This window comes from Mesocricetus auratus, unplaced genomic scaffold, assembly GCF_017639785.1.
Source record: "Mesocricetus auratus isolate SY011 unplaced genomic scaffold, BCM_Maur_2.0 Super-Scaffold_4256, whole genome shotgun sequence".
NCBI classification, from domain to species: domain Eukaryota; kingdom Metazoa; phylum Chordata; class Mammalia; order Rodentia; family Cricetidae; genus Mesocricetus; species Mesocricetus auratus.
The window spans coordinates 89,054,298-89,079,554 of NW_024429182.1; the positions used below are offsets into that span (position 1 = coordinate 89,054,298).

The 25,257-nt window shown below is 43.4% G+C and overlaps 1 protein-coding gene across 2 annotated transcripts; it reads right to left on the reverse strand.

The window, feature by feature from the left end:
- Positions 1 to 23,402, reverse strand: Wee1 (WEE1 G2 checkpoint kinase). Of its 2 annotated transcripts, XM_040756407.1 has the most exons (12): positions 22,032 to 23,402; positions 20,413 to 20,612; positions 18,499 to 18,559; positions 18,210 to 18,382; positions 17,560 to 17,681; positions 14,656 to 14,802; positions 11,106 to 11,201; positions 10,261 to 10,346; positions 9,407 to 9,577; positions 8,114 to 8,259; positions 5,461 to 5,552; positions 1 to 218 (listed from the first exon to the last, which is right to left on the reverse strand). In XM_040756407.1, the coding sequence occupies exons 1-12, from the start codon at positions 23,133 to 23,135 to the stop codon at positions 100 to 102; spliced, it is 2,517 nt and encodes an 838-aa protein (XP_040612341.1). In that variant the 5' UTR covers positions 23,136 to 23,402; the 3' UTR covers positions 1 to 99. The 2 variants fall into 2 exon arrangements, with proteins under 2 accessions (XP_040612341.1, XP_005075744.2); XM_005075687.4 differs by lacking the exon at positions 1 to 218 and having other exon boundaries at positions 4,218 to 5,552; positions 22,032 to 23,395.
- Between the last annotated feature and the right edge of the window lie 1,855 nt (positions 23,403 to 25,257).

Below are 25,257 nucleotides of genomic sequence, written 5' to 3' on the forward strand. Positions count from 1 at the left end.
TTCAAAATATTTATTAGCTATACAAAACTAAACAATACGAGTTGTTTCTTCAAGGTATTTTTTTCTTCAAAGGCTGGAATGGCTGAGGTTTCCCAACTCTTAGCTTAATGATGTTTTAACAGAACATGTCATCTTTTCCTGGTAAATCTTCCTAGAGCATACACAGATATTTCTCCTTACTCCACAGACCTTTGAACTGCATTGAAAATTAGGGACATCTGCCACAAAGAAAAAGAAGTTCAAAGATGTTCAGGTGAATGCTTCTCAAAAGTCTCTGAATGCTAAATGTTGGGAGGGGGGTACTTTCAATGTCTTATTTGTCCATTTTTATAAAAATCGAATGTTTTAAAGACACTTTTAACAATGCAACCAGGTTTGAGGGGAAAGACCCATGTACTCTGAAAACCGGTTTCAGTGATGCTCGTCTCATGCTCCACTTAAGATTTTCACAATATCCAAAACCCTTCCAAAATTTTTCCTGCATCCTCTTCATCCATTACTTTAACTTGTCCACAGATCACTTTAGAAATCCACAAATGGACCAGAGAGATGCCTCAGAAATTAAGAATACATCCTGGGGGCTGGAGAGATGACTTAAAGGTTAAGAGCACTGAGTGTTCTTCCATAGGAGCTGGGTTCAATTTCCAGCAACCACATGGCAGTTCACAACTGTCTAACTCCAGCTAAGGGGATCTGACATCCTTTCACAGACACACACGCAAGACAAAATCCCAATGTACATTTGAGAAAATAATTTTTTGTTTTGATTTTTTTGTTTTGGTTTTGAGACAGCTGCAGCTTTGGAGCCTGTCCTAAAACTCAGGCTGGTCTTGAACTCACAGAGATCCGCTTGACTCTGCCTCCCTAGTGCTGGGATTAAAGTCGTGCACCACCACCACTCTGGAAAAAAAAAATCTTAAACAAAACACATCCTGTTCTTGTAGAGAACTCAAGTTCAGTTCCCAACACCCACATCAGGTGGCTCACAATTGCTGGCAACTCCAGTGCCCAGGTATCTGATACCCTCTCTCCTACCTCAGATCCCTCACATATTCATGCAGACACAAGCACATAAGACCACCCGTTAGGAACTGTAGTCTTAGTTTAGGGTGCGATTTTGTCCTTGTTTGAAATATATGTTTTGCCTGCATGTTTATATAAGCACTGCATGCGTTCCTGTCACCAGAGCCTGAAAAGGGGTCAGATCCCTGGCCACTAGAGTTATAGGCAGTTGTGAATTACCTGATATTGGTGCTGGAATTGAACCCATATCCTCTGCAAATGCAGCGCTTGACCTAAACCACTAGGACATCTCTTGAGCCTTAGTTTAGGGTGTGTAATTGTCTGTGTGTGTGTGCATGTGTGCACAACACACATGCGTGTTGAGGTGCAACTTAAGCTGTCATTTCTTTGGTAACATTCACCATGATTTTGAAGATGGAGTTTTTCACTGGCCTGGAACTTTCCAAGTAGCCTAGGCTAGCCGGGCCAGCAAGCCCCAAGCTAAGCACTATACTTTTTTTTTTATATGAGTTCTGGGATTGAATTTAGGTCCTCTATTCAGCCTGGGAAGTTTGTTAGTTCCATAATTCCTTGACCTCTGGAACAAAGTATAGTTAGAAAAAAAAAAAAAGAATCAAAGCTTGAAAATTGCCTTTCCTAGGGCTGGTGAGATGGTTTAGTGGGTAAAGGTGCTCATTGCCAAGCCTGGAGACCTGAGAGCAATCTCCAGGAGCCACATGTTAGAAGCATGCTTACTTCTGCAGGATGTCCTCTGAGCTGCTTGGGCACACTGAGGTACAAGAGCATTACTCATCCCACACAACAAGATAAAAAAAATGTAGCTGGGCGTTGGTGGTGCACGCCTTTAATCCCAGCACCCTGGAGGCAGAGGCAGGTGGATCTTTGTGAGTTCAAGGCCAGCCTGGTCTACAGAGCGAGCTCCAGGACAGCTTCTAAAATACAGAGAAACCTGTCTCGAAAAACAAAAACAAACAAAAAAAATTTCCCTTTGTGCATCAAATTATCAAAATTTTTAATACTTAAGCTAACACTGTTAAAGAATATGAAATGTTACCACAAATCTGGCCTGGCAGCGGCAGTGACAATACACATCTTTGATTCCAGCACTCAGGAGGCAAGGCAGGTGAATCTCTGTAAGAGGCCAACCTGGTCTACAGAGCAAGTTCCAGGACAGCCTCCAAAGCTACACAGAGAAACCCTGTCTTGAAAAATAAAAAAAGCTAAAAATAAAAATACTTGAATATTTCTTTGAAGCTAGTGTACTAGAAAAACATACCTTAGTAAATTGAAAATGATCAGTCACCAAGTATGCACTTTTTTTTTTTTTGCTTCTTACACAGTCTCTGTGTAGTCCTGGCTGGCCTGGAACTCACTATATAGACCAGGATGGGGTCAAACTCATATTCACCTCCCTCTGCCTCTCAAGTGCTGGGTTTAAATGAGTTGGGACACTATACTGGTCTATTTGCTTTTTATACCTTTCTTCCGTTGAGACTAAGTCTTGGTAAATAGCCAGTCTGGCTTCCAAATTGTAGCAGTCCTCTTGCTTTGGCTTTCCCAAGTGCTGCTACTACAGGGGTGAGCCGTCTCTTCTGCCTCTTCAGTCTTTCAAATGCCAACCAGCTTTTGTATTTAATATATCCACCTACCTCTCACAGCTCTGTTTTCTTATTTGTAGCTCTTAAAGACTCTTACACTGTGACCCAAATCAGCCTGGAGCTCATTATGGAACCTAAGCAGGCCATGAACTGAAGGCAACCTTCCACCCCTACCCTCCTGAGGGGAACTGAGGCCCAAGCTACCACATCCAGTTCCAAATTTAGTTTAAGAAACCATAGGATTACGCATCTTAGTGACAAATGCTGCAGCACGGAGGCTAAGAAAAGGGTATTAAGTTTAAGGACAGTCTAAATGACAAAGCAAAGACCTGTCTTAAAACAGCAACCAAAAAAAAACAAAACAAAAAAAAAACCCCACCAAAACCAAACAAAATAGGGCTAGGGAGATGGCTCAGTAGGTAAAGACACTTGTCACTAACACTGACAATCTGAGGTCAATCCCAAATAGTACACTCCACATGCGCTATAGCATGCATTTACCTCTCAACATTCCCAAACAAAGTAAGTTTGGGTTGTTTTGTTTTCTCCCCCTAGGCATGTTTCTCTGTAGCCCTGACTATCCTAGAACCTACTCTGTAGACCAGGCTGGCCTCGTCTCCCTCTGCCTCCCACGTACTGGGATTAAAGGCATGCACCACCACTATCCAACCAAAATAATTTTTTAATTTCAAAAACAGCTGGAGAGGCCGAGCGTTGGTGGCGGGCGTCTTTAATCCCAGCACTTGGGAGGCAGAGGCAGGTGGATCTCTGTGAGTTAGAGGCCAGCCTGGTCTACAGAGGGAGTTCCAGGACTGCCTCTAAAGCAATACAGAGAAACCCTGTCTCAAAAAGACAAAAAACAAAACAACAGCTGGAGAGGTGGTTCTGCGGTTAAGAGCAATTGCTGCACTTGCAGAGGAGCATGTTCCATTCCCAGTAACAACATGTTAGCTCAGAACACTTGTTGGATCTGATGCCTAGTCTGATCTGTCCACAGGCACCAGGCCCATACATGGTATATATGCACACATGCAGACAAAACATAAATACAAATAAAAGTAAACTGGGTTGGGTGTTTAGAGTGTTAAGCAAAGGTTGTCTTCATTGTGTGCAAATACACACAAGTCAACCTCTTAAAACTATAAGCTTTTCTGTGACTCAGTCTAGTTAGAAAGCTATAAACTACAGGTATTTTATCCACTTAACCTGAACCTTTTAAAATTATACCTCATTTCTAGTGTCACATCAAGAACAGAAATATGCTTAAATATATTTACACTGATAAAAAACATCCAAAACTTTCATGGAATCTCAAGATATAACCACCATGGACTAAAGCACATCATTAAGAGCCAATAAGCTCCACATTCATCAAAATAGGCATTTGAGTTTTTAAGTTTAGCACTGGGATGGAGGAGAGAGGGAGCTAAGTCTCAGGCCACCCTGGCTTGTAAGGTGAGAACATATTTCAAAGAGCCAGCAACAAAGAGGGAAACACACTCTGTTCTTAGCACTTTATACATTATATCCTATATTTTCTAGTGCAGCAGTGAGGAGATATAAAATAGAAAACAGGCACCATGAAGATTTAGACAATTAAGGTAAGCACAGAGTGACTTTTAATACACCAGTCAATGTTAATTAATAAAACACAAGTCAAACAGACAAGTGCAAATGTTTTTCAGACCAACGTTCATAGGAAAACAAATGAGCCTTTTCCCCCCTTTTGGAGGGCAACATCTATTAGCCAAACCTTGTTAGTCAAATGGCTAATCACAGGTAAAACATATTTTGTGTAAAACTTGGAATAGTCAGAAGTCATTCTGGCATTTCAAACAGCTATGTACAGTATTACCAAGATCAGTTTATATACACAAATATTGAAGAGAAACTGGGCAAAACATTTAAAAATAGGCTAACCATACAACCAAGTACAGGACTTGACAGGAGGAAACATGTTTTAAAGTTAGAGAAGGACATTATAAGAAAAAAAATTACAAAACCAGCAATAATTATACTACATTAATACAGCATTCAAACAGGAGGGGATAAGTGCACTTTTTCAATGCACTAGCTTCAAAGTCCAAAGAAAAAAAAGGCAAAGCTGCTTTCCATGAAGAGCAGCTACATATTTCACATAATTGTTTTGAAAGAAAGCCTATTAACAACAATGATTGTTTAATGCTAGTTTTACAGCAAGAGGAAACTAAAATAGCAGCAAATTCACAAGGCAAGGCTTCCACAGAATGACCATCCCATGGTGCACACGATGCCTAAAGTGCTCCCAGTTGGATATACAAGTATAATTCACAATAGAAAAAAAGGAAACATAAGACTGACACAGGTACATCGGAGGCTGAGTAGTACTGAGTCTCTGAGAAGTTCCCTTTTTGAAGGGAGAGGATGTTCCCAGTAAAGCCCTTGAGTCCTTTCTAAGGGTCGTAACAAGGAAAGAGACCTTTCATCACACTGCAATAGTGAATGATAAGCAGCACACCACCACAGTGCTTAACCCTGCAAAGGCTGGTGGAACATCCAACAGTGACTGACATCCTACATCAAACAGACGGGAAGCTGAGACAAAAGCCTGACATAACCAAGTCAGAATATAGCTCTCAACTGTAATTCACATAGGTCCTAAGAGGCATTTCAGGAAAACTACTGATACCAATGGACAAAGTAATCGCAAAGCGGATTCTAGCAGTGATTTCCACCTAGCTTCCTCTTGTCACAGTTTTTTTTTGGGGGGGGGGGCAGTGGGGGATGTGAGCAGTTCAGTATATAGTAAGGCTGACAGATCGGTTCATTTTCTTTCCAATAAGTCGAGAAGTTCTATTACTCTGGGTGGTGGACCTAGTAGCCATCCGATCCGTGAAGAGTGCCCGTTCTTCAGCTGCAACTTTAGCTGCCATCTGGGCTTTCTTGAGTTCTCTACAAAAATAAAAAAGGAAGAAAGGCATTTAATTTAACTACTGTATTAACCCTATTAAAAGAGTCTAAGAGGCCAAATACAAACTGAGTTGTTGTGCTGGCTAGTTTTTTGTCAACCTGACACAAGCTAGGGTCAGACAGGAATAAGTCTTAACTGAGAAAATGCCTCTACAAGACCAGGCTGTAGGCAAGCCTGTTTCTTAATTGGTGTTGGAGGGCCGAACCTATTGTGGAGAGTGCCTCTCTGGGCTGGTGGTCCTGGGTTCTATAAAAAAGGAGGCTGAAGCTGGGCGGTGGTGGCACATGCCTTTAATCCCAGCACTCGGGAGGCAGAGGCAGGCGGATCTCTGTGAGTTCGAGGCCGGGCTGGACCGATAACCTCCGAAACAATACAGAGAAACCCTGTCTCAAAAAACCAAAACAAACAAAATTTTTGATCTACTTTTGTATTTGCAACCAGCTTTCTGAAACTGCGAAGTTCCTCAGGTCAAATACAAGAACCAGTTACCAAGAAGGTGAGATGATTTAGCAAGCAAGGCACTTGCCACACAAGTCTACAAAACTAAGTCCAATCCCTGGAACCCAGATAAAAGTGGAAAGTGGTGGTGGTGCACGCCTCCAATCCCAGCACTCGGGAGACAGAGGCAAGCAGATCGCTGTCTACAGAGCCTGGTCTACAGAGTGAGTTCCAGGACAGCCTCCAAAACAATACAGAGAAACCTTGTCTCAATTAAAAGAGAGAAATCAGACTTCCAATTTAATAAAAAAAATTGTAGCAACATAATTGACATTAATTTCACTATTTCATAAAACAGGCTGAAGAAGATGCATAGGGAAACATTAATTTTGGTTAGAGTCATGGGAAAATATGTTGCAGGTTGATTTAGTTTCTACCATGATTTAATTTAGAGCTTGGAGACAATGACCACTTGCAAACAGACATACTTTTAAGTACTTTTGTTTTTGAAAGCAATGAAAATTGAATATAGAACACACATATCCTAGGCAACAAAAGTTCTACCACTGAGCCTTCTCTTTACTCTTTCTTTATAGCCCACCCCATTTTACCCCTCAGGCCTCTGTGCTAGGGATGAATCCTAGCTAGCACCTTTAACACTAAGCAAACCCTCTTCAGACAGGGCCCCATTATGCAACGGGAACTCACTCTGTAGATCAGGCTGGCTCTAATTCACATAGTTCTTCCTGCCTGACCCTGCTTCCCAAGTGCTGGGATTAAAAGTGTGCACCACTGGGGGCTGGAGAGATGGCTCAGTGGTTAAGAGCACTGTCTGCTCTTCCAGAGGTCTTGAGTTCAGTTCCCAGCAACCACATGGTGTCTTACAACCATCTGTAATGAGACCTGTTGCCCTAGTCTGTCATGCAAACAGAATACTGTATACATAATAAATAAACATTAAAAAAAGATTTGGAGGTGGAGTGTCCATCCACGTGAGCTGACTTAAAAAAAAAAAAAGTGTGCACCACTACTTGCTGACCCTTTACTTTTTGAGACAGAGATCTCACCAAGTTGTCCAGGCTAAGCTTCTACATTGTTGAGAAAAATAGGAACTTGAGATCCTTCTGCCTTGGTCTCCCCAGCAGCTGGGATCACGTCTATGCCAGCCACCACATTCGACTCAGTCTTAGCACTTGTCTGTGTTTAGTTGTGCAGGTACACACTTGTGCAAGAGCACATCGAGGCCAGAGGTCAACATCAGATGTCTTCCTCAATTGACATCCACCTTATTTCTTTTTTCAATACTCAAACTCTTTAATGTTTGCAACATAAAGCTTTTTTAAAAAAATCACTTATGTGTATGGGTGATTGCTTTATATGCATGTATGTTCATGCTTCATGTGTGTGCCATAGAGGCCAGAAGAGCACGAGTCCCCTGGGACTGAAATCACAAACAGTTGTGAGCCTCCAATGTGGCGCTGGGAATTGATCCTCAGTTCTTTGGAAGAAGCAGCCAGTACTGCTGAGTCATCTCTCTAGCCCTCCTTCACTGAATGTAGGACTCAAATCTAGGGCTCCATGACTCAGCTGGGCTGGTTGGAACCCACCTGTTTCTGCCTCTCCAGCGCTGAGATAACAGACACAAGACTATGTGCCCACAAGAGTATTGTTGGCTCATATGTAAGGGGTGGTAGTCAATACTGTTAGTTACTCAGTTCATAGCTGCTATGTATTTAAAGAGTTCGGCTGCAGAGATGGCTCAGAGATCTGGTGCCCTCTTCTAGCATGGAGACAAAATGTTGTATATATAAGTAAATAAATAAATCTTCAAAAAAATAAATAACATAAAATAAAGAGTTCTTATTTTGCCCTCCAAACCAAAAACAAACAAAACTATGTGTCCAGATTTTCACAAGTGGGCTAATAATAAACTTTTTATAATTTCAGGTCCTCATGTTTATGTGGGAAAACCTTACTAACTGAACCACTACCCCAGCCCCACTTAATATTCAAAGTACATAATTACAAAGTTTGACAAAAACCCTAAAATAATCTCCCATAATTTGAGAATCAATAAGAATGAGAGTATAAATTGCCTCCTTACTTCTGCAAAAGAGAATTTTTAAATTTTTCAGCATTCAATTCTATTCGTAACTGCTCTGCGCTCTTTTTAGATGCAGACAGCAACACTGAATGCTTCACCAGCACCATTGCTGAAGGCCTTCTTTCTGGATCAGGATGAATCATAACCTGAGAAACAAAATCAAAATTGTGGTTAAACACTACTATTGGGCATAGAGGCACATGCCTTCCCCACTCCCCCAAACCCCTCCAACCCAACACAGGGTTTCTATGTGTAACAGTCCTGGCTGTCCTGGAACTTGCTTTTGTAGATCAGACTGACATTGAACTCACTGAGACTCATCTAATTCTGCCTCCTAAAATTCTGGGATTACAGGTGTGCAGCAGCAGCAGCAGCAGCACTACCTGGCAGAGGAACGTGCCTTTAATCCCAGCACTCAGGAGGCAGAGGCAGGCAGATCTGAGTTCAAGCCCAGCCTAGTATACAGAGTGAAATGCAGGACAGCCAGGGCTGCACAGAGAAATGAAAAAACCCAGTCTTGAAAAACCAGAAAAAAAAGCCGGGCATTGGTGGCACACGCCTTTAGTCCCAGCACTCGGGAGGCAGAGGCAGGTGGATCTCCGTGAGTTCAAGACCAACCTGGTCTACCTAGCGAGTTCCAGGACAGGCTCCAAAACAATAGAGAAACCCTGTCTCAAAAAAAAAACAGAAAAAACCTACTACTTATGGCCAGGTGTTGTGCACGCCTTTAGGTCCCAGCACTCAGGAGGTAGAGGCAGGCAGATAAGAAATCTTGAGTTTGAAGCTAGCCTGGTCTACAAAGTTCCCAGCACAGCCAGAGCTACAGAGATCCTGTCTCTAAAAACCTAACCAAACAAAAAAGACTACTACTTAGTAAAATGTTGAGGTGTTAATAGAGTACTTCACATAAAAACACTTTTGCTGGGTGTTGATGGCACACACCTTTTCTTTTTTTTTTTTTTTTTTTTTTGGTTTTTCGAGACAGGGTTTCTCTGTGGCTTTGGAGGCTGTCCTGGAACTCGCTCTGTAGACCAGGCTGGCCTCGAACTCACAAAGATCCGCCTGCCTCTGCCTCCCGGGAGTGCTGTGATTAAAGGCGTGCGTCACCAACGCCCGGCTGGTGGCACACACCTTTAATCCCAATACTTCAGAGGCAGAGGCAGGTAGATCTCTGTGAGTTCAAGCCAGCCTGGGCTATACAGTGCTAGTGCCAGGATAGGCTCCAAAGCTACACAGAAGAACACTGTCTCGAAAAAACAAAACAAACAAACAAACAAACAAAAATCCACTCACTTTTAGCAACTCTGTAAACTCCTGGGAAAGTACTTGTGGAATCCGAGGCAATCGACCCTGTCTGATTTCATGCCACTGGTCTCCATTTCTGGGAAGAGGTTCAGCACCAGCAGCACACACAACTGTGAGAGCAAGAGCAAAAATATCTGCTTTCGGTAGATGGCTATAGTTCTGTAAAATTTAAAAGAGAAAAAAATAAGATGGTCAAATAAAATATAGCAAACCATGATGATTTATGTAAAATCACATTAGAAACCTTTGCAATGCCACATTTAAGAATCCATTCAGAAAATAAGCTGTTAAATTTAGGAAGAGGGTGATTTTTTTTAAATTACAAATAAACGGGGAGGGGCATCAGTTGCCCAATGACATGCTCAGAAGCACATGTAATGCCTCTGGGAGGCATATGCAGACAATGTGCATGGAGAGAAGATCAAGAGACTATTTAGACTTTATGGGACAATTAGACTTTATGGGACACACTGACATAATTTACCTTTCATTTCCCCAGGAAATACAACATTTTCACATTGTTCTCTATACAATCAATTGTATAGGAAAAACTTCTGGAGCCAAAAATCCTGGGTCAATGGAAATGCGAATTTTAAATATCAATATAGTGACAGTGTGGTCTGTAGAAAGGCTATACAACTTTGAAGTTCCATTCTCATAGTGTACTGAACAACTTACTATGCCATCAGAATCCTTGCCAGATTAAATATCTCTGGGTGATGGTTTAGATTTTCTACTGTTAGTCTACTAGTTGCTTAATTTTCAACTATTTGAATTCAGTCTTCTGTCAACTGCTTAAGTAGTACAAAGCAAATACTATAAACCAAGGAGAAATAAATTACCTCTTGTAAAACTTCATTTGCTAGAAAACGACTATCACCTTCTTCAACTTGTGGACTAGAGATTCTTGTCACATGTCCAAGATCACCTAGATGTATTAGAAAAGTACAGTAGCTCAGTGGAGTACTTACCCAACATGCACAAAGCCCTGGCTTAGTATCTATAACCACATAAACCAGGCATAGCAACACATGCCTGTAATGCTAGGTCTCAGGGTAGAGGCAGCAGAGTCCTGAGCTACACAGCAAGTTCAAGGAAGCATACCTGACATACATGAAATCCTGTCTCAAAGTATATAAACATGGGTTGGAGAGATGCTTGCTCACCATATAAGAGACAGCACCTGCTGCTCTTGCAGAGGACCAAAGATCAGTTCCCAGTATGTACATAGTAGCTCACAACTACTTGTTACTTAAGTCCCTGGGGATGCTTTTTCTAGCTTCTTTGGGCACCAAACATACACACTCAAAAGAGTGTTATGGAGATGGCTCAGTTGATAAAAAGTGTTTGATTTTATCAAGAGTAAGGACCAGAGTTCAGATCCCCAGAACCCATGCAAAAGACAACACAAGAGCTCGTGTTTGAAAACTCAGAACTACCTCGAGATAGGAGGCAGACATAAGAAAATTCCAGCTCACAGGCCAGCTACCCTGGCATCCAAAGCAGTGCACAACAAACAAAAGGCCCCAGCATGAAACAAGATGGAACATGAGGACTATCACGTAAGTTTGTCCTCTAACATCTATACATGCTTTGTTGCACATGCATGCCTATCAGGCCCACACCTAGTCACTCAACAATCCCAACTCCCAATTTAACTTATCCATAGTTAACAAAATAGTTTTACCTATTTTAAACATAACTTTGTTAGATATCCAGTCATCTTCATCTCCTTCTTCAGAGACAGCATTCGGGATTGAGGTTCGAGATATGAAAATATTACCTGTTGAATATTAATAACTATATTTAACAAACAAAGTCAAATATAAATACTGCCAATAAAGTCAGGAGTGATGGTGCACGCCTTTCAATCCCACAACTCCAGAGGCCGAGGCAAGTGGATCTCAATGAGTTTGAGGCCAGTCTGGGCTACAAAGCAAGTTCCAGGACAGCCAGGGCTATACAGAGAAATTCTGTCTCAAAAAAACAAAAACAAAATAAACAAACTAACAAGTAAATAAATAAAATCAAGACTCCATGAAGCTGATGAGATGCCTCAGTGGGTAAAGCAACTTGCTACCAAGCCTTTCAACCTGAGGTCAGCCACATGGTACAAAGAGAAAACCAACCATCACAGGAAAAATCCAGAAATCCTTAAAAATGCAGATTATTACATTCTACCCCAAACTTAGTAAGCATAACAACCTCAAGGGATAAAGATGAGGGTGTATGCCTCTGTGTAGCCTTCAAGCCTGTCCTAGAACTGGCTTTGTAGACCAGGCTAGTCTTTTTTTTTTTTTTTTTTTTTTTGGTTTTTCGAGACAGGGTTTCTCTGTGGCTTTGGAGGCTGTCCTGGAACTTGCTCTGTAGACCAGGCTGGCCTCGAACTCACAAAGATCCGCCTGCCTCTGCCTCCCGAGTGCTGGGATTAATGGCGTGCGCCACCAACGCCCAGCCGACCAGGCTAGTCTTGAACTCACAGAGAGCCACCTGCCTCTGCCTCCCTAGTGCTGGAATTAAAGGCATGTGCCACCACTGCCCAGCAGGGAATATATTTTTTAATTTAGCAATGACCTCTAAACATTTGGGAGTCACTGCATAAGAGCCTTTTGCCTATGTATGAATCTTCAGAATTCTATTAACTTAGAAATAAAACAAAAGCTAACAGTAATTTAATGCTGGGGGAAAAAAAGACCCATTAATCTTTTTGTTTGTTTTGTTTTTTGAGATAGGGTTTCCTTGTGTTGCTTTGGAGCCTATCCTGGAACTTGCTCTGTAGGCCAGGCTGGCCTCAAACTCACTGTCTCCAGAGTGCTAGAATTAAAGGTGTGTACCACCACTGCCCAGTCCCACTAATCTTATTTAGTTTATATTTACTCATTTATTTTATGGATGTTTGCCTGCATGTATGTGTACCATGTGTATGTTTGTTGCTCATGGAGATCAGTGTTATGGTGCTAGCTTCACCCTAGTCCCTAGCATCCATATACCCAGAGAGTCTACAATGTTATGGTGGAAGCTTCACTCCAGCCTTTGGCATACATATACCAAAGAGTCTGGAATGTTATGGTAGAAGTTCCATCTAAGTTTCCCTTCCCTATCACCCCCCAAACCCTGCATCTCAGAAAGCCCAAAAATTGATGACACCTCCCCTTGAGATGCTCAAGACTACTCCCATAGGGTATTTAAGCTGCCCCCCAGAAAATAGACATGTAGTTTCTGGTATCCCTTTCCCAGCTCCTCTTTGGGAGACTGGAAGACCATCAGGAACGTTGTATTCATTAAATATAGGTTTTTCCTAATTTGGTTTGATTTGGTCTGATTTGGATTACGGCATCAGCAGAGAGGCTTATGGGAGGGGCAGAAATTTTTCAGTCAGCACAAGGCATTTGGCTCCTCTGCAAATGGAGTGATGGATGGTTGTGAAACATCACATGGTTGTTGGATTCTGTGCAAGAACCAAGGCTCTTAAACTACCAACCAATCTCTCTCCAGCCCCAACAACTTAATTTTAAACTAATGCTAGCAGGCTGGAATGGAAGAATGGGACATTCTTTTTTGTTTGTTTGTTTTGTTTTTCCAGACAGGGTTTCTCTGTGACTTTGGAGGCTGTCCTGGAACTAGCTCACTGTTCTTTTTCTTAAAAGTAACCTATAACTGCTGACATAAGTTTGAGTGTCAGATTTATCTTTTGGTATGTGGGTGTATGACACATGGGTATTTGGCCAGAGATTGACGTCAGATGATCCTTTCTCCGTTTTCTACATCTTACTTTATGAGATAAGCTCTCTTACTGAACCTGGAACTTTTAGTTTTGGCTATACTGGCTGGTTATTTAGTTCCCAGAACCTACTCTATCCTCATCTCACTCCTATGTTGAAATTACAGATGTATACTTCTGCACTCAGGTTTGTTTTTTTTTTTTTTTTTTTTTTGGTTTTTCGAGACAGGGTTTCTCTGTATTGTTTTGGAAACTGTCCTGGAACTCGCTTTGTAGACCAGGCTGGCCTCGAACTCACAGAGATCCACCTGCCTCTGCCTCCCGAGTGCTGGGATTAAAGGCATGCGCCACCAACGCCCAGCTGTTTTTGTTTTTTTTTTGAGACAAGGTTTCTCTGACCCTTTGGAGCCTGTCTTGGAACTAGATCTATGGATCAGGTTGGTCTTGAACTCACAGAGATCCACCTGCCTCTGTTTCTCGAGGGCTGGGATTAAAGACCAAAGCCATCACCACTCAGCTTCTGTACTTAGTTTTTAACACAGGTATCAAAGATCCAAATTTTTTTACCCACTGAGCCATTTCTCCAGGCCAGCATATTTCATTTTAATAGATTTATCAATATTGATTTTAGCATATCATGATTACTCATCTGTGCAGTTTCACTTTATAGTACATTACATTTTTGCAAATTTTAATTTTTTTCAACCTCAGTACCTCAAAAAAATTTTTAACTTTATGTCCCTTAGTATTTTTAATCTTTGAACCTTGTTATACAAAGATTCACTGTGTTTGCTGCTTTTTTTTTTTTTCTGTATAGTTTTGGAGACTGTCCTGGAACTCGCTCTGTAGACCAGGCTGGTCTCGAACTCAGAGAAGCAGAGAGAATGGGAAGATGTCTCACTGGTTAAGACACCAAAGGATCAGGTTCAATTCCTAGCACCCACATGGCAGCTCACTGTCTGTAAGTCCAGTTCCAGGGATTCTGATAACCTCATAGACACACATGCAGTCAAAACACCAATGAACAGAAAATAAAAATAAAATATATGTTATAAAAGAAAAAATGAGCCGGGTGTTGGTGGCGCACGCCTTTAATCCCAGCACTCGGGAGGCAGAGGCAGGCGAATCTCTGTGAGTTTGAGGCCAGCCTGGTCTACAGAGCGAGTTCCAAGACAGCCTCCAAAGCCACAGAGAAACCCTGTCTCGAAAAACCAAAAAAAAAAAAAAAAAAAAAAAAGAAAAAATAAAAGAAAAAATGTAGAAGAATGAAACCTGAAAAAGACACTGATATAGCCAGATGCACAGTATGGTACTGAAACAGCGGTTTAAATGAATCAACCATGAAATACTTGGGCCAGTTTGGGGCAGGGGTGAGGCGTATGTCTAGTCCTCCCATCATAAAACAATACTAGCAAGTAATCAATGAAAAGTAGAAAGATGTTTTCATATTGCTACAATGAAGTAATTTATTCCCAATATCCAGTTTCTAAACAGCACAGCCATCTAGAATACTTACTAGGTTTTATATCCATATGAACCAAAGACATTGAGTGTATGTATCTCAATCCCCGGCCAACTTGCAAAAGCAGATCCTTCAAGTCTACTTCAGTAAAGTAGCTCATGGTTCTGTAGTTCTCACGTATAGCATCAGCCAAACTCCCACCTAACAAAGACAGCAAAAATTAATATTCTTGTTAATTGCCCTTTAATAAAATTTACCAACTGGCAGTCGGATTTCTATGAGTTCGAGGCCAGCCTGGTCTACAGAGTGAGTTTCAGGACAGCCTCCAAAACAACAGAGAAACCCTGTCTTGAAAAACCAAAATAAATAAACAAACAAGTAAATAAATAAATAGATGGATGAATGAAATTTACCAAAAATTTTTCATTTTCCCTTCTCTCTATAGTGAACTACAATTCTCCATCAAGAAAATGATGTTTAATAGAATCTTTCTCTTCAACTTGCTTGCGATATCAACTTTTACTTATTGTTTTAGTAAGAAATAACAACTATAGAAAATACAATGTAAACAAACACCAGGCCTGGTGATGGAGGCACATAATACTAGCTTTTTGGGAGGCCAAGACAGGAAGCCCATAAGTTTGAGGCCAGCTTAAGCTACAAAATGAATTTAAGGCTAGCCTGGATAACTTAGTAAAGACAGTCTCAAAACTTAAAGAGGGCAGGATTCAATGCCTACCGAAAATGTATAGGTCCTAGGTTAAATTCTCAGTACTGAGAAGGAAAACACAATTTAAATTTTCTTTCAACTTTTAACCTCAGCAACCAACTCAGTTCAGTTTCTCAGAGTAAATCATCAGTTTCTTCCTCTTTTTCTGAGGGGGAAACCTCCAGAGTGGAACAAGAGCAGAGCATGGAGACACACACCTTTAATCTTCAGCACTCTGGAGGTAGAGGCAGGCAGATATCTTCAAGTTTGAGGCCAGCCTGGTCTACACATCAAGTTATAGGCTAGCCACAGCTATATAGCGAGACCCTGTCTCTAAATAAACTAATAAACTGACTTAAAACTAGGAAAGGGAAGAGGTCTTTACTACCTACATCACTTATTGACTCACAGATTAGACTGTTATTTATGAAAATAAACAAAGATAAGCTTTACTATCAAGTGTTTCTAAACCTTTTTTTTTTTTTGGAGACAGGCTCTCTATGTGTACAGCGTTCTGCCTGCATATATGCCTGCAGAACAGAAGGGGACAACAGGTCTCATTACCGATGGTTGTGAGTCACCATATGGTTGCTGGGAATTGAACTCAGGATCTCTGGAAGAGCAGCCAGTGTTCTTAACAGTCCTACATTTAATACAGATTTACTACACCTAGCTACATTTAACAAGATTTACATATATATATACATATATATATATGTATTAATTTAGACGGTAGAAAAGGGTATTTATTGGTGTCTTTCCACCTATTTTCTTTGAGGCAGCATCTCTCCCTGAAGAAATGAAAATGTTAATTCACATTTTCTCTGCTACACTACAAATGAGCAAGCCCAGTGATTCTCTGGTCTCTGCTTTCCTGGGAGTTGGGGTGGGGGCATATTCAGGAAGCCTAACCTGCTGCATAGAACCTGGAATTTGTAGTCTAGTACTTGTTATTTCACAACAAGCACTCTTAACCATCAAGCCATCTCGATGGCCCCCTAAACCATACACTTGTCATCTTTATGGAAACAATTTAAAAATGGAAACAATCCACTGTGTAGGCTTAGCGGGTTGGAAGCAGAGCATGCCTTTAATCCCAGTACTCAGGGGACATAGGTAGGCAGATCTCTGTGAGTTCGAGGCCAGCTTAGTCTACATGGTTTCAGGACAGCCAAAGCTACACAGAGAAACCCTGCCTTGAAAAACAAAACAAAACAAAAGCCCAGCAACAAAAAAACATATAACTTACTTAATATAGATGTGTTCATGAATTTCAAACCGTAAACTAGACTAGACAGATGGTGGGAATAAAGGGGAACTTCAGAATGTTTTCAAGAAATGGCTAAAATTAGATGAATAGAGTCATTGTCCTTTTATGAAAAACCAATACAAATCAATATTGGAAGCACACAAAATGTGAAGGCTAAATGTAGTAAAAATTCACTGAAAACATCTTCTTTATGACTTGGATGTGTACCCCAAAGTTCAAGTGTTAGAAGCTGGGTCCTAGTAAAGGTGAGAGAGCTGTACCTTCAAAAAAGGATAAATGTTAAATTTAAGTGCGGCCTCATTATGCAAGACTCCTGGAATATCACAAGATCAAGGTCTGCCTTGGCTAGAGTGAGCGCAAGGCCAGTCCTAGCTAACTGCTTAGTGAAACCAGCCACAAATACAAAAAGAACTGAGGAAATAGCTCAGAGATAGGGCACTTGAGAGCACTCAAAAGGCTCTCAGTTCATTCCCCAGTACCACAAAGAAAAGACTGCCATCATGAACTTTGCCATTGAAAAATAAATAAAAAGGATCAGGAGTGGTGGCACATGTTTAAGCCCAGCACTTAGGTTTCTGTGATTTGGAGGACAGTTTAGTCTGTATATTCACAGTTCCATCCAGGAATATACAGTGAAACCCAACATTCCACAAGGAAAGACACAGCATGCATGAATGACCACCTCAGACATTGATGTTACATTCTTAGACTTCACAGCCTCCAAAACAGATATTCCCATGGGTGTGTGTGTGTGTGTATATATATATATATTTTTTTTTTTGGTTTTTACGAGACAGGGTTTCTCTGTATTGTTTTGGAGGCTGTTGGTCCAGTCTGGCCTCAAACTCACAGAGATCCGCCTGCCTCTCCCTCCCGAGTGCTGAGATTAAAGATGTGCGCCACCACCGCCCGGCATGGTGTATATTTTTTAAACTCAAAAGTTTACAAAAAAAATACAAATGAACACAACATCATTTACCATTACAATATTCATTCTGTATAAGCATATGGTCATCTTCTGCCCATGCAGAGAAATAGCGAACCACATGGAAATGCTGTCCCAGAACAGCATGAGCATATACTTCTCTCAAAGCATTCTGCCTAGAAGAAAAATATTAATAGAATGTTAAATCATTTTTTCTCAGGACTAGATCAAATCTGAAACACCAAAAGGTAAAAATGACCTTTTAAAACTATCATCATGCTAAAAAGTGACTTACTTAAGAGAACTAAGAATTACACAAACTGACTTAGTATACACTGTAACCCTACCATCAGGGAAATTGAGGCAGGAGAATGGGAGTTGAAAATCACCAGTCTATAGTGAGTTCACCTAAGCTAGCCTGAGCTACATGAAACCTAGTTTCTTTTTTTGGTTTTCGAGACAGGTTTCTTTGTGGCTTTGGAGGCTGTCCCGGAACTAGCTCTTGTAGACCAGGCTGGTCTAGAACTTAAGAGATCCTCCTCCTGCCTCTGTCTCCTAAGTGCTGGGATTAAAGGCATGCATCACCAACGCACGGCTGAAACCTAGTCTTAATAAAAGCGTTAGGTGTTTGGTTACCTAAAACCTTAATGTGTATCAATAACAAAGGAGACAAAATACAAAAGACAAAAATATTTAATACATACTCATCAACAGAGCCAGCCAATGGCTTTTTCGATCGCTTAATGGCATAAAAGCATCCATCTAGCCTCTTCACACACTTAAACACAGAGCCAAATTCTCCAGAACCAATTTTCTCCACCTCATAAAATTCATTTTCATACCGTGACTTCATATTGCTTTCAGTAATTGTAATTCTCTGTAATAAAAGAGAGTATCCACATATAATACAAAGATATGAAACTTAAAATTATTCTACCCTAGATTCTGCTGTTTACATAACATAGACATATATTATTATAAAAAGCTATTTACTTTAGCAGGTCTTGTTTCATCTTCAAACTCATAATCACTGGCTTCCATATCTTCAGAGGAACTGAAAAAAAAAAAAGGTGTGTTTTTACCAATATATCAGAACACATACCAACTTTCTTCTTAAGATTTATTTATCACATATACAGTGTTCTGCCTATATGCCAGAAGAGGGCACCAGATTGAATTATATATAGATGGTTGTGAGCCCCCATGTGGTTGTTGGGAATTGAACTCAGGACCCGGGGAAAAGCATCTCTCCAGCCCAAACACCCATCAACTTTTAAGATTAAAAAACTTTACCTATAGCCGGGCGGTGGTGGCACATGCCTTTAATCCCAGCACTCGGGAGGCAGAGGCAGGCGGATCTCTGTGAGTTCGAGGCCGGGCTGGACCGATAGCCTCCGAAACAATACAGAGAAACCCTGTCTCGTAAAAACAAAACAAAACAAAACAAAAAAACTTTACCTATTAACTACAGAGTTAAATGGATTTTTTTTTTTTTTTTTTTTTTTTGGTTTTTCGAGACAGGGTTTCTCTGTGGCTTTGGAGGCTGTCCTGGAACTCGCCTGGTAGTCCAGGCTGGTCTCGAACTCACTTTAAATGGATTTTTAATGGTTGAAATAAAAAAAGAAAGCATATAGTTAATTTGTGACCCTAAAATTTGACTCAATCATGGAAAAAAAAATCCCCGAGGTTACTACTACACTGACCAAAATTAAAGCTTTTTTAAAATCAAATCTCTGACCATCACAATAGCTCAGATCAGCAGTTCTCAACCTATGATTCAAGATCCCTTTGAGGTAATGTAAAATACATATCAGATATTTACATTACAACTTGTAACAGTAGCAAGTTTAGTTATGAAGAAGCAACAAAAATAATTTTATGGTTTGGGGTCACCACAACATGAGAAATTGTATTTAAGGAAGGTTGAGAACCACTGGCTCAGAGCATAAAGGTTCTAGTCACTTCTTGACACCTGAGTTCAAACAAAGGGACCCACACAGTGGAAGGAAAAAGAAAACCAAGTCCCTAAAGGCAAGCTCCACATGTGTGACGACCTTCACATATGCAACATAAAAATACATGTGATAATGACAACACTCTCAGATTAGTTGACACTAGATGTTTGACTAGAAATCTAGGCTTGGGCTGGAGAAATGGCTTATTGGTTAAGAGCACTGGCTGCTCTTCCAGAGGATCCTGGTTCAATTCCCAGCACCCAGACAGCTCACAACCGTCTCCAGTTCAAGAGGATCCAACATCCTCACACAGACATGCAGACAAAACACCAACACACATTTAAATTAATTATCTTAAGAAAGAAATCAATCAATCAATCCAATCTTTTTGTTTGTTTTTCAAGACAGGGTTTCTCTGTGTTAACAGTCCTGGCTCTCTTGGAACTCCCTTTGTAGTCCAGGCTGTCCTGGAACTCAAGAGACCTACCTGCCTCTGCCTCCTGAGTGCTTAGAGTAAAGGTGTGCACCACTGCTGCCTGGTCTAAGCTTTTTTTTTCTTAAGAAAATAATAAGTTTTGTGTATAATTGTTTTGTATGTGTAAACATCACATGCATGCATAGTGCCTGAAGAAGTCAGAAGGGGCAATGAATCCCCTGGAACCAGTTATAGACATTAGTAAGCCACCACCATGGGTGTTGAGAACTAAACCAAGAACAGTGGGAACTCTCAACACCTAAGCTATCTCTCCAGGAATCACACGGTTTCTTATTCATTTCCTTTCTTACACCACTTTCTTTCCTACAGCTTATTATCTATTTCCTGAGGGCTGAGTGCTAATGAAGTGAAAACTTTCAGAGCACAGACATTCATGCCACTTAGCAGAAACTGAATTTTCATAGTACATGGAACCCATCCTAGGTGTATAGGTGGAACCAAACTATAGAGACTTACTCATTAAAATGTGCTCTCTTTCTCCCACGTCCTGAGGAATGAAGCAATACAGGATCCGGAGTAAAGGGATTAATATTCACAAGAGGAGTTTGCCGTGTGTCGAATTCTCTTTTTCCTGATTTTTCTGTGTCCATGAACAGAGAACCACCCCGAAGTTTAACAGTGCTGGAATCAATTACTCGAGCTTTGGAAAGCAAACTCTAGGGAAGGGAAAGACAACTTCAGGATACAGCCTTCAACTGGCCTGTCTAAGTAGCTGATGTGTAGCCCAAAGCATCACACAAGTCAGTGAACGCAAGTCAGTCGGAGAGGCCCCAGTAACCCCCTTGGGGAAAGAAAAGAAAGAACAAGGGAGAGGCAACACACAGGCCTTCCTTACACTTCAAGTAAAATAAACAGTGGCTGACTTAGGGGTCAGGTTGAATACTAACTGCTTATCTGTAAAAGATAGCTAAGTAAAAACTGATACTTAGTCCTTAAAAGGAACACTTACAGTGACTAAAACTAAGTTCATATCAGTGGCTAAAAATTAACAGGCTCTTTCAACATTCTAAAAATAAAAGCGATCAGTCACAAAAAGTCCCCACAACCACCTCAAGAGGGCTTTTGAATGCTACCTCACTGGACTCCTCCCCTCACTAGAGGAACTGTGCCTTCGGCAAGGCGGCTAATAAAACAGCAACGCTCAAAACACACACGTATTCTCGAGGTTTATGACTAAGGGTGCATGGAAATCAATAAACAGACTCCCTTTAAAGGCTTCTTTCTGTTGAACTTACAGGTGCCATGCCTGTTAATTTGGGGAAGAATCTTATCTTAATTTGTGTGTGTGTGTGTGTGTGTGTGTGTGTGTGTGTGTGTGTGTGTGCGCGCGCGCGCGTCTTCTCAAGCATTACCCGTGATAGTGTATAATATATATATGTTCACGGGCTATTCTGGACAGGTGCTGAATATACACTTCTTTAAGACACACTAATTTTGACACACAGCCCAACAAAACCTCAGAGCAAGCGTCAGGATCAGGATAAAACACAAAGTTTCCCTAATACTAAAAATCCGGAAAGACAATCAAAAGCTACCTGGTATATTCATGACTTCGTGACTGTAAACGCAGAGAACTCCCAAAGGGAAACGCAGCCTCCCTAACGCCATATAACACGAAACCACAGGAGGGGGGGGGGAAACAAAACAAAACAAAAACCTTTAATAAACCTAACTACTTCTACCCGTGCTCCCCAAATTACAGGCCCGGATCACCGGGTTTAAAAGGCACCATATGGCTCGGAGTGTCAGGTGGCCCGCACCAACCCGGCATCCTAGCATACCGCACCACCGGGGCCAAATCCTCAGCCACCTGGACAGCGGGGACCAACCCTTTGTAAGATGAAGAAGTTACAGACCAGGCCCATTGTTCAGTTACATAATCTTAACCGACAACTTCAGAGCGGAGCCAAAAATAGGGGCTGCCAACTTTTTTTTTGGTGGCGGCACAGGACAGCGAGTGGGGTGCGGCGGGGCGGTTATGTAACCGAACCCCGACAGCGGTGTGCCCGGCTGCAGCGCCGCGGCCTCTTTTTTAAAAAGGCCCTGGAACCGGGTCGCCCGGGTCCCCCGCTAACCTTGGGCGTGTGCGGCGTGTCGAACAGTCGCAGCTTGCGGAAGGTCTTGTGCGGCGGGGTGCTTGGATATTCGGGCTGCGGGGAGCAGGAGCCCTCCATGTCCCGCGGCGTCCCGCAGTCCCGCGGGGACTCATCCTCGGGGCCGCTGCAGAGCACCGGCGAAAATGGGCTGCCCAGAAAGTAGGAGGTGGACGGTGACTTGACGGGCGACGACGAGCCGAAACCCTCCTCTTCCCAAGAGTCGCCCTCTGCACCGCCGCCCGTGGCTTCCGCGCCCCCGCCCCCGCCGCCGCCCCGCAGCAGCAGGTCGTCCTCCAGCTCCCCGGGACTACTGGGCTCCGCGCCGGGCGAGCGACGGCGCTCGGCCTCGGCCTCGGCGGGGCTGCGCGCAGACGGCAGCGGCGAATCAGGTTCCTGGAAGGCCGAGTCCTCCCCGGTGCTGTGGCCGCTGCCTTCCTCCTCCTCCTCCTCCTCCTCCTCACAATCGCTGCCCGGGGCGAAGATGAGCTTCTGCCGCAGGCTGCAGGCGGCCGCGGCGCGGCGGGTGGGCGGCGGCTGCTGTCGGCTCAGGAAGCTCATTTTCCGGCTGCAGTCACGGCGGAGCACCGGAGAGCGGAGGACAGGCGAACACTGGCCAGCGGCGTCCAGGTCGCGGCTAGCACAGGGGGCGGGTCCGCCACGTGCGATCCGGCGCGCCGGAGTGAGGCTGCTGCAGGCCTGCGCTACGGCGGCGGCGGCACCCGGGGCAGCGGCCCCGAGCCTTTCCAAGCTCCCGACGCGGCGGCGGCGGCGGCGGCGCGGTCTATTCAGTGGACACTGGCCAGTCCCGGTACTAGCCAAAGGTCTCCGCAAGTTCGGCCGCAAGTTCGCGTTCCGCGGCTTCCCGCGACCGTTAACCACGTGAGGGCCCAGCCCACCAATCCCCGCCCAGCCCCGGGTTTGAAAAAACAGGGAGGGCGCGACGTAGCCCGCGGGGGAGGAACCAGCTACGCGATTTTGGCGCGAACTCGCTGGCCCCGCCCCAAAGCCTCGGCGCGCCGCCAGACCTGGGCGGGTCGCGGTGTGGCGCGCCAATGAGCGGGCCTGGACTCCGCAGAACCCCATCTGGATTCTACGCCTTGAGGACTGGGGCCTGCCGGGAGCCGCCCTGCGAGGAGGGGCGTGGGAGCGTGTCTCCTACCCCGCGGTCGGCGTGTCTCTGTGCCCCCGGGTTCGGAAGCATCCGGGCACCGTGCGGCTCTTAGGGACGTCCAGAAGCCTGGCCCAACCCGGGGTTCCGAGGCCTGACCTCTGGGGCGTTCTGGGCGTGACTGTGTACCGTCACGTTCCTGAGTCGCGGTCTGAGCTGGAAACGGTGACCGTATTCTGGACGTCCACTGAGGTGGCCTCTCCAGTCCTGTGTCCGGCACAGCCAGACTTGTCGGTGGTAGTCGTCCTACCACGAGCCGGAATGACACCGTAGTGTTTGTAATTGTTCGCCAGCACCTGAGTATGTGCTGGCTAAACTGATTGGCCCCAGGGGAAAACAAAACAAACCCTAAACCTGGCGTTGGTGGCCACGCCTTTAATCCCAGCACTCGGGAAGCAGAGGCAGGTGGATCTCTGTGAGTTCCAGACCAGCCTGGTCCACAAGAGCTAGTTCCAGGACAGCCTCCAAAGCCACAGAGAAACCCTGTCTCGACAAACAAAACAAACAAACAAACCCGTAAGTGTAATAGCGGTGAGGGCTCGCACATACACCTGTAATTCCAGCAGCCTGGAAGCTGAGGCAGGAGGGCCAGAGTTAAAAGCCCCTGTGCTGTCTCAAGAAAATTTCAGGAAATGCCAGGAGGTAGTGGAACGTCAGGACATGTGGTGGCATACGTCTTTAATCTCAGCACTGGGAGGCAGAGGCAGGCAGATCTTTGAGAGTTCCAAGCCAGCATGTTCTACAGAGCTAGTTCCAGGACAACTAGGGCTGTTACACAGAGAAACCCAGTCCTAAAAAAAAAAAGAAAGAAAATTTCCCCACAACCTAATTTAATCTGTCTCAATGTGTATGTTTGTGTGTGTGTGTGTGTGTGTGTGTGTTTCTATTTTGTAAGCTATTGTGACTTTCTCCATGTTACTTTAGGGCTTTTGTCGTTTTAGCATTCATTGTTGGAGTGAAAATCATAGAGACCAGACTGTACCACAGAAAAGTAATTTTTTTATACTAGCGATTAGAGTCCACTTTGGGAAAGTTGAAGATATCAGTAGTGTAGGGAAAAGGGACCAGTCAAAGAAACACACCCTGAGCAGAGCCAAAGAAGCACACTTTGGTCCTGCAACCAGAACCAAAGAAATGTACCCTGACCCTGAAACCAGTACCAAAGGAACACACTTTGTTCCTGGAATCAGAGTTAGTGAAAGAAATGCACCCTGGCCCTAAAATGGGAGCCCAAAGGCTAAAAAGAACCAGAGAAAGAAACACACTTTGGCCCTGAAACCAGAGCCAAATCTGACCTTAATCCTGTGCAGAAAACTAACCAATCCTCGAGCAGAGCTCTAGCCAATCTGAGCTCAGCACTAAAATCTGACCAATCACCACCCTGGAAGCCCTATATAAACCCTGTGTCTGTTCAGCTTGTGGCTGTTTGCACTACCGAGCTGTGCTCTGCCACTTTGGCAGAGGGCAGCCACTCTCCTGGATTCTTCCCTCCCAATAAACCCCTTGGATGAGCTTTGGGTGAAGATCTTTTTCAGTGGCCGAGCAGAGGCAACCCTGGGCTGGGCAGAGCAGAGCAAGCAGGGCTGTGACACTTTTGCCAGGAAAACCTTCCCTTGGCAGAGCTGAGTTGTTGCACTCTGCTTTCCCAGAGCAGAGCTGAACTGTAACAACTTCGCCAGAGAAACCTCCTGCGGAGCAAAACTGCTACACTGAGCAAACATCCCTAGCTGGAAGACGCTGTCCTGCCGGAGCCGGATACACTGGGGAAGCTTTTCCCTGAGGCTGGGCTGTAAACTGCTAAGCTTACTACAACCTGTGGTAGTCCTTGGCTCCCGAGCTCCAGGATACCTTTCCGTCTGAGCTGTGTAACACTCTATGACTGCCGAGTGCCAGAATACCTGAGCCATCCCAATCCGTCCGAAATGCCTACAAGTAGAAAATGTATTGTTTCCTGGTGTAGATTCATTTATCAGAATAATAGCTATTCATACTTTTTCTAGCCTTTTATTGTAGTTATGAGTATTCACTTTTGTGATA

What these genes read in the sequence shown, in the direction of transcription:
- Wee1 (XM_040756407.1), bottom strand. Translation starts at nt 23,135, where the DNA reads ATGGGGTTCTGCGGAGTCCAGGCCCGCTCATTGGCGCGCCACACCGCG. An exon ending in ACACGCCGCACACGCCCAAG is followed by an intron (nt 20,613 to 22,031) that starts GTTAGCGGGGGA and finishes TCCCTTCCCTAG; the next exon opens with AGTTTGCTTTCCAAAGCTCG. An exon ending in AAAAATTCTCTTTTGCAGAA is followed by an intron (nt 5,553 to 8,113) that starts GTAAGGAGGCAA and finishes TTATTTTTGTAG; the next exon opens with AGAACTCAAGAAAGCCCAGA.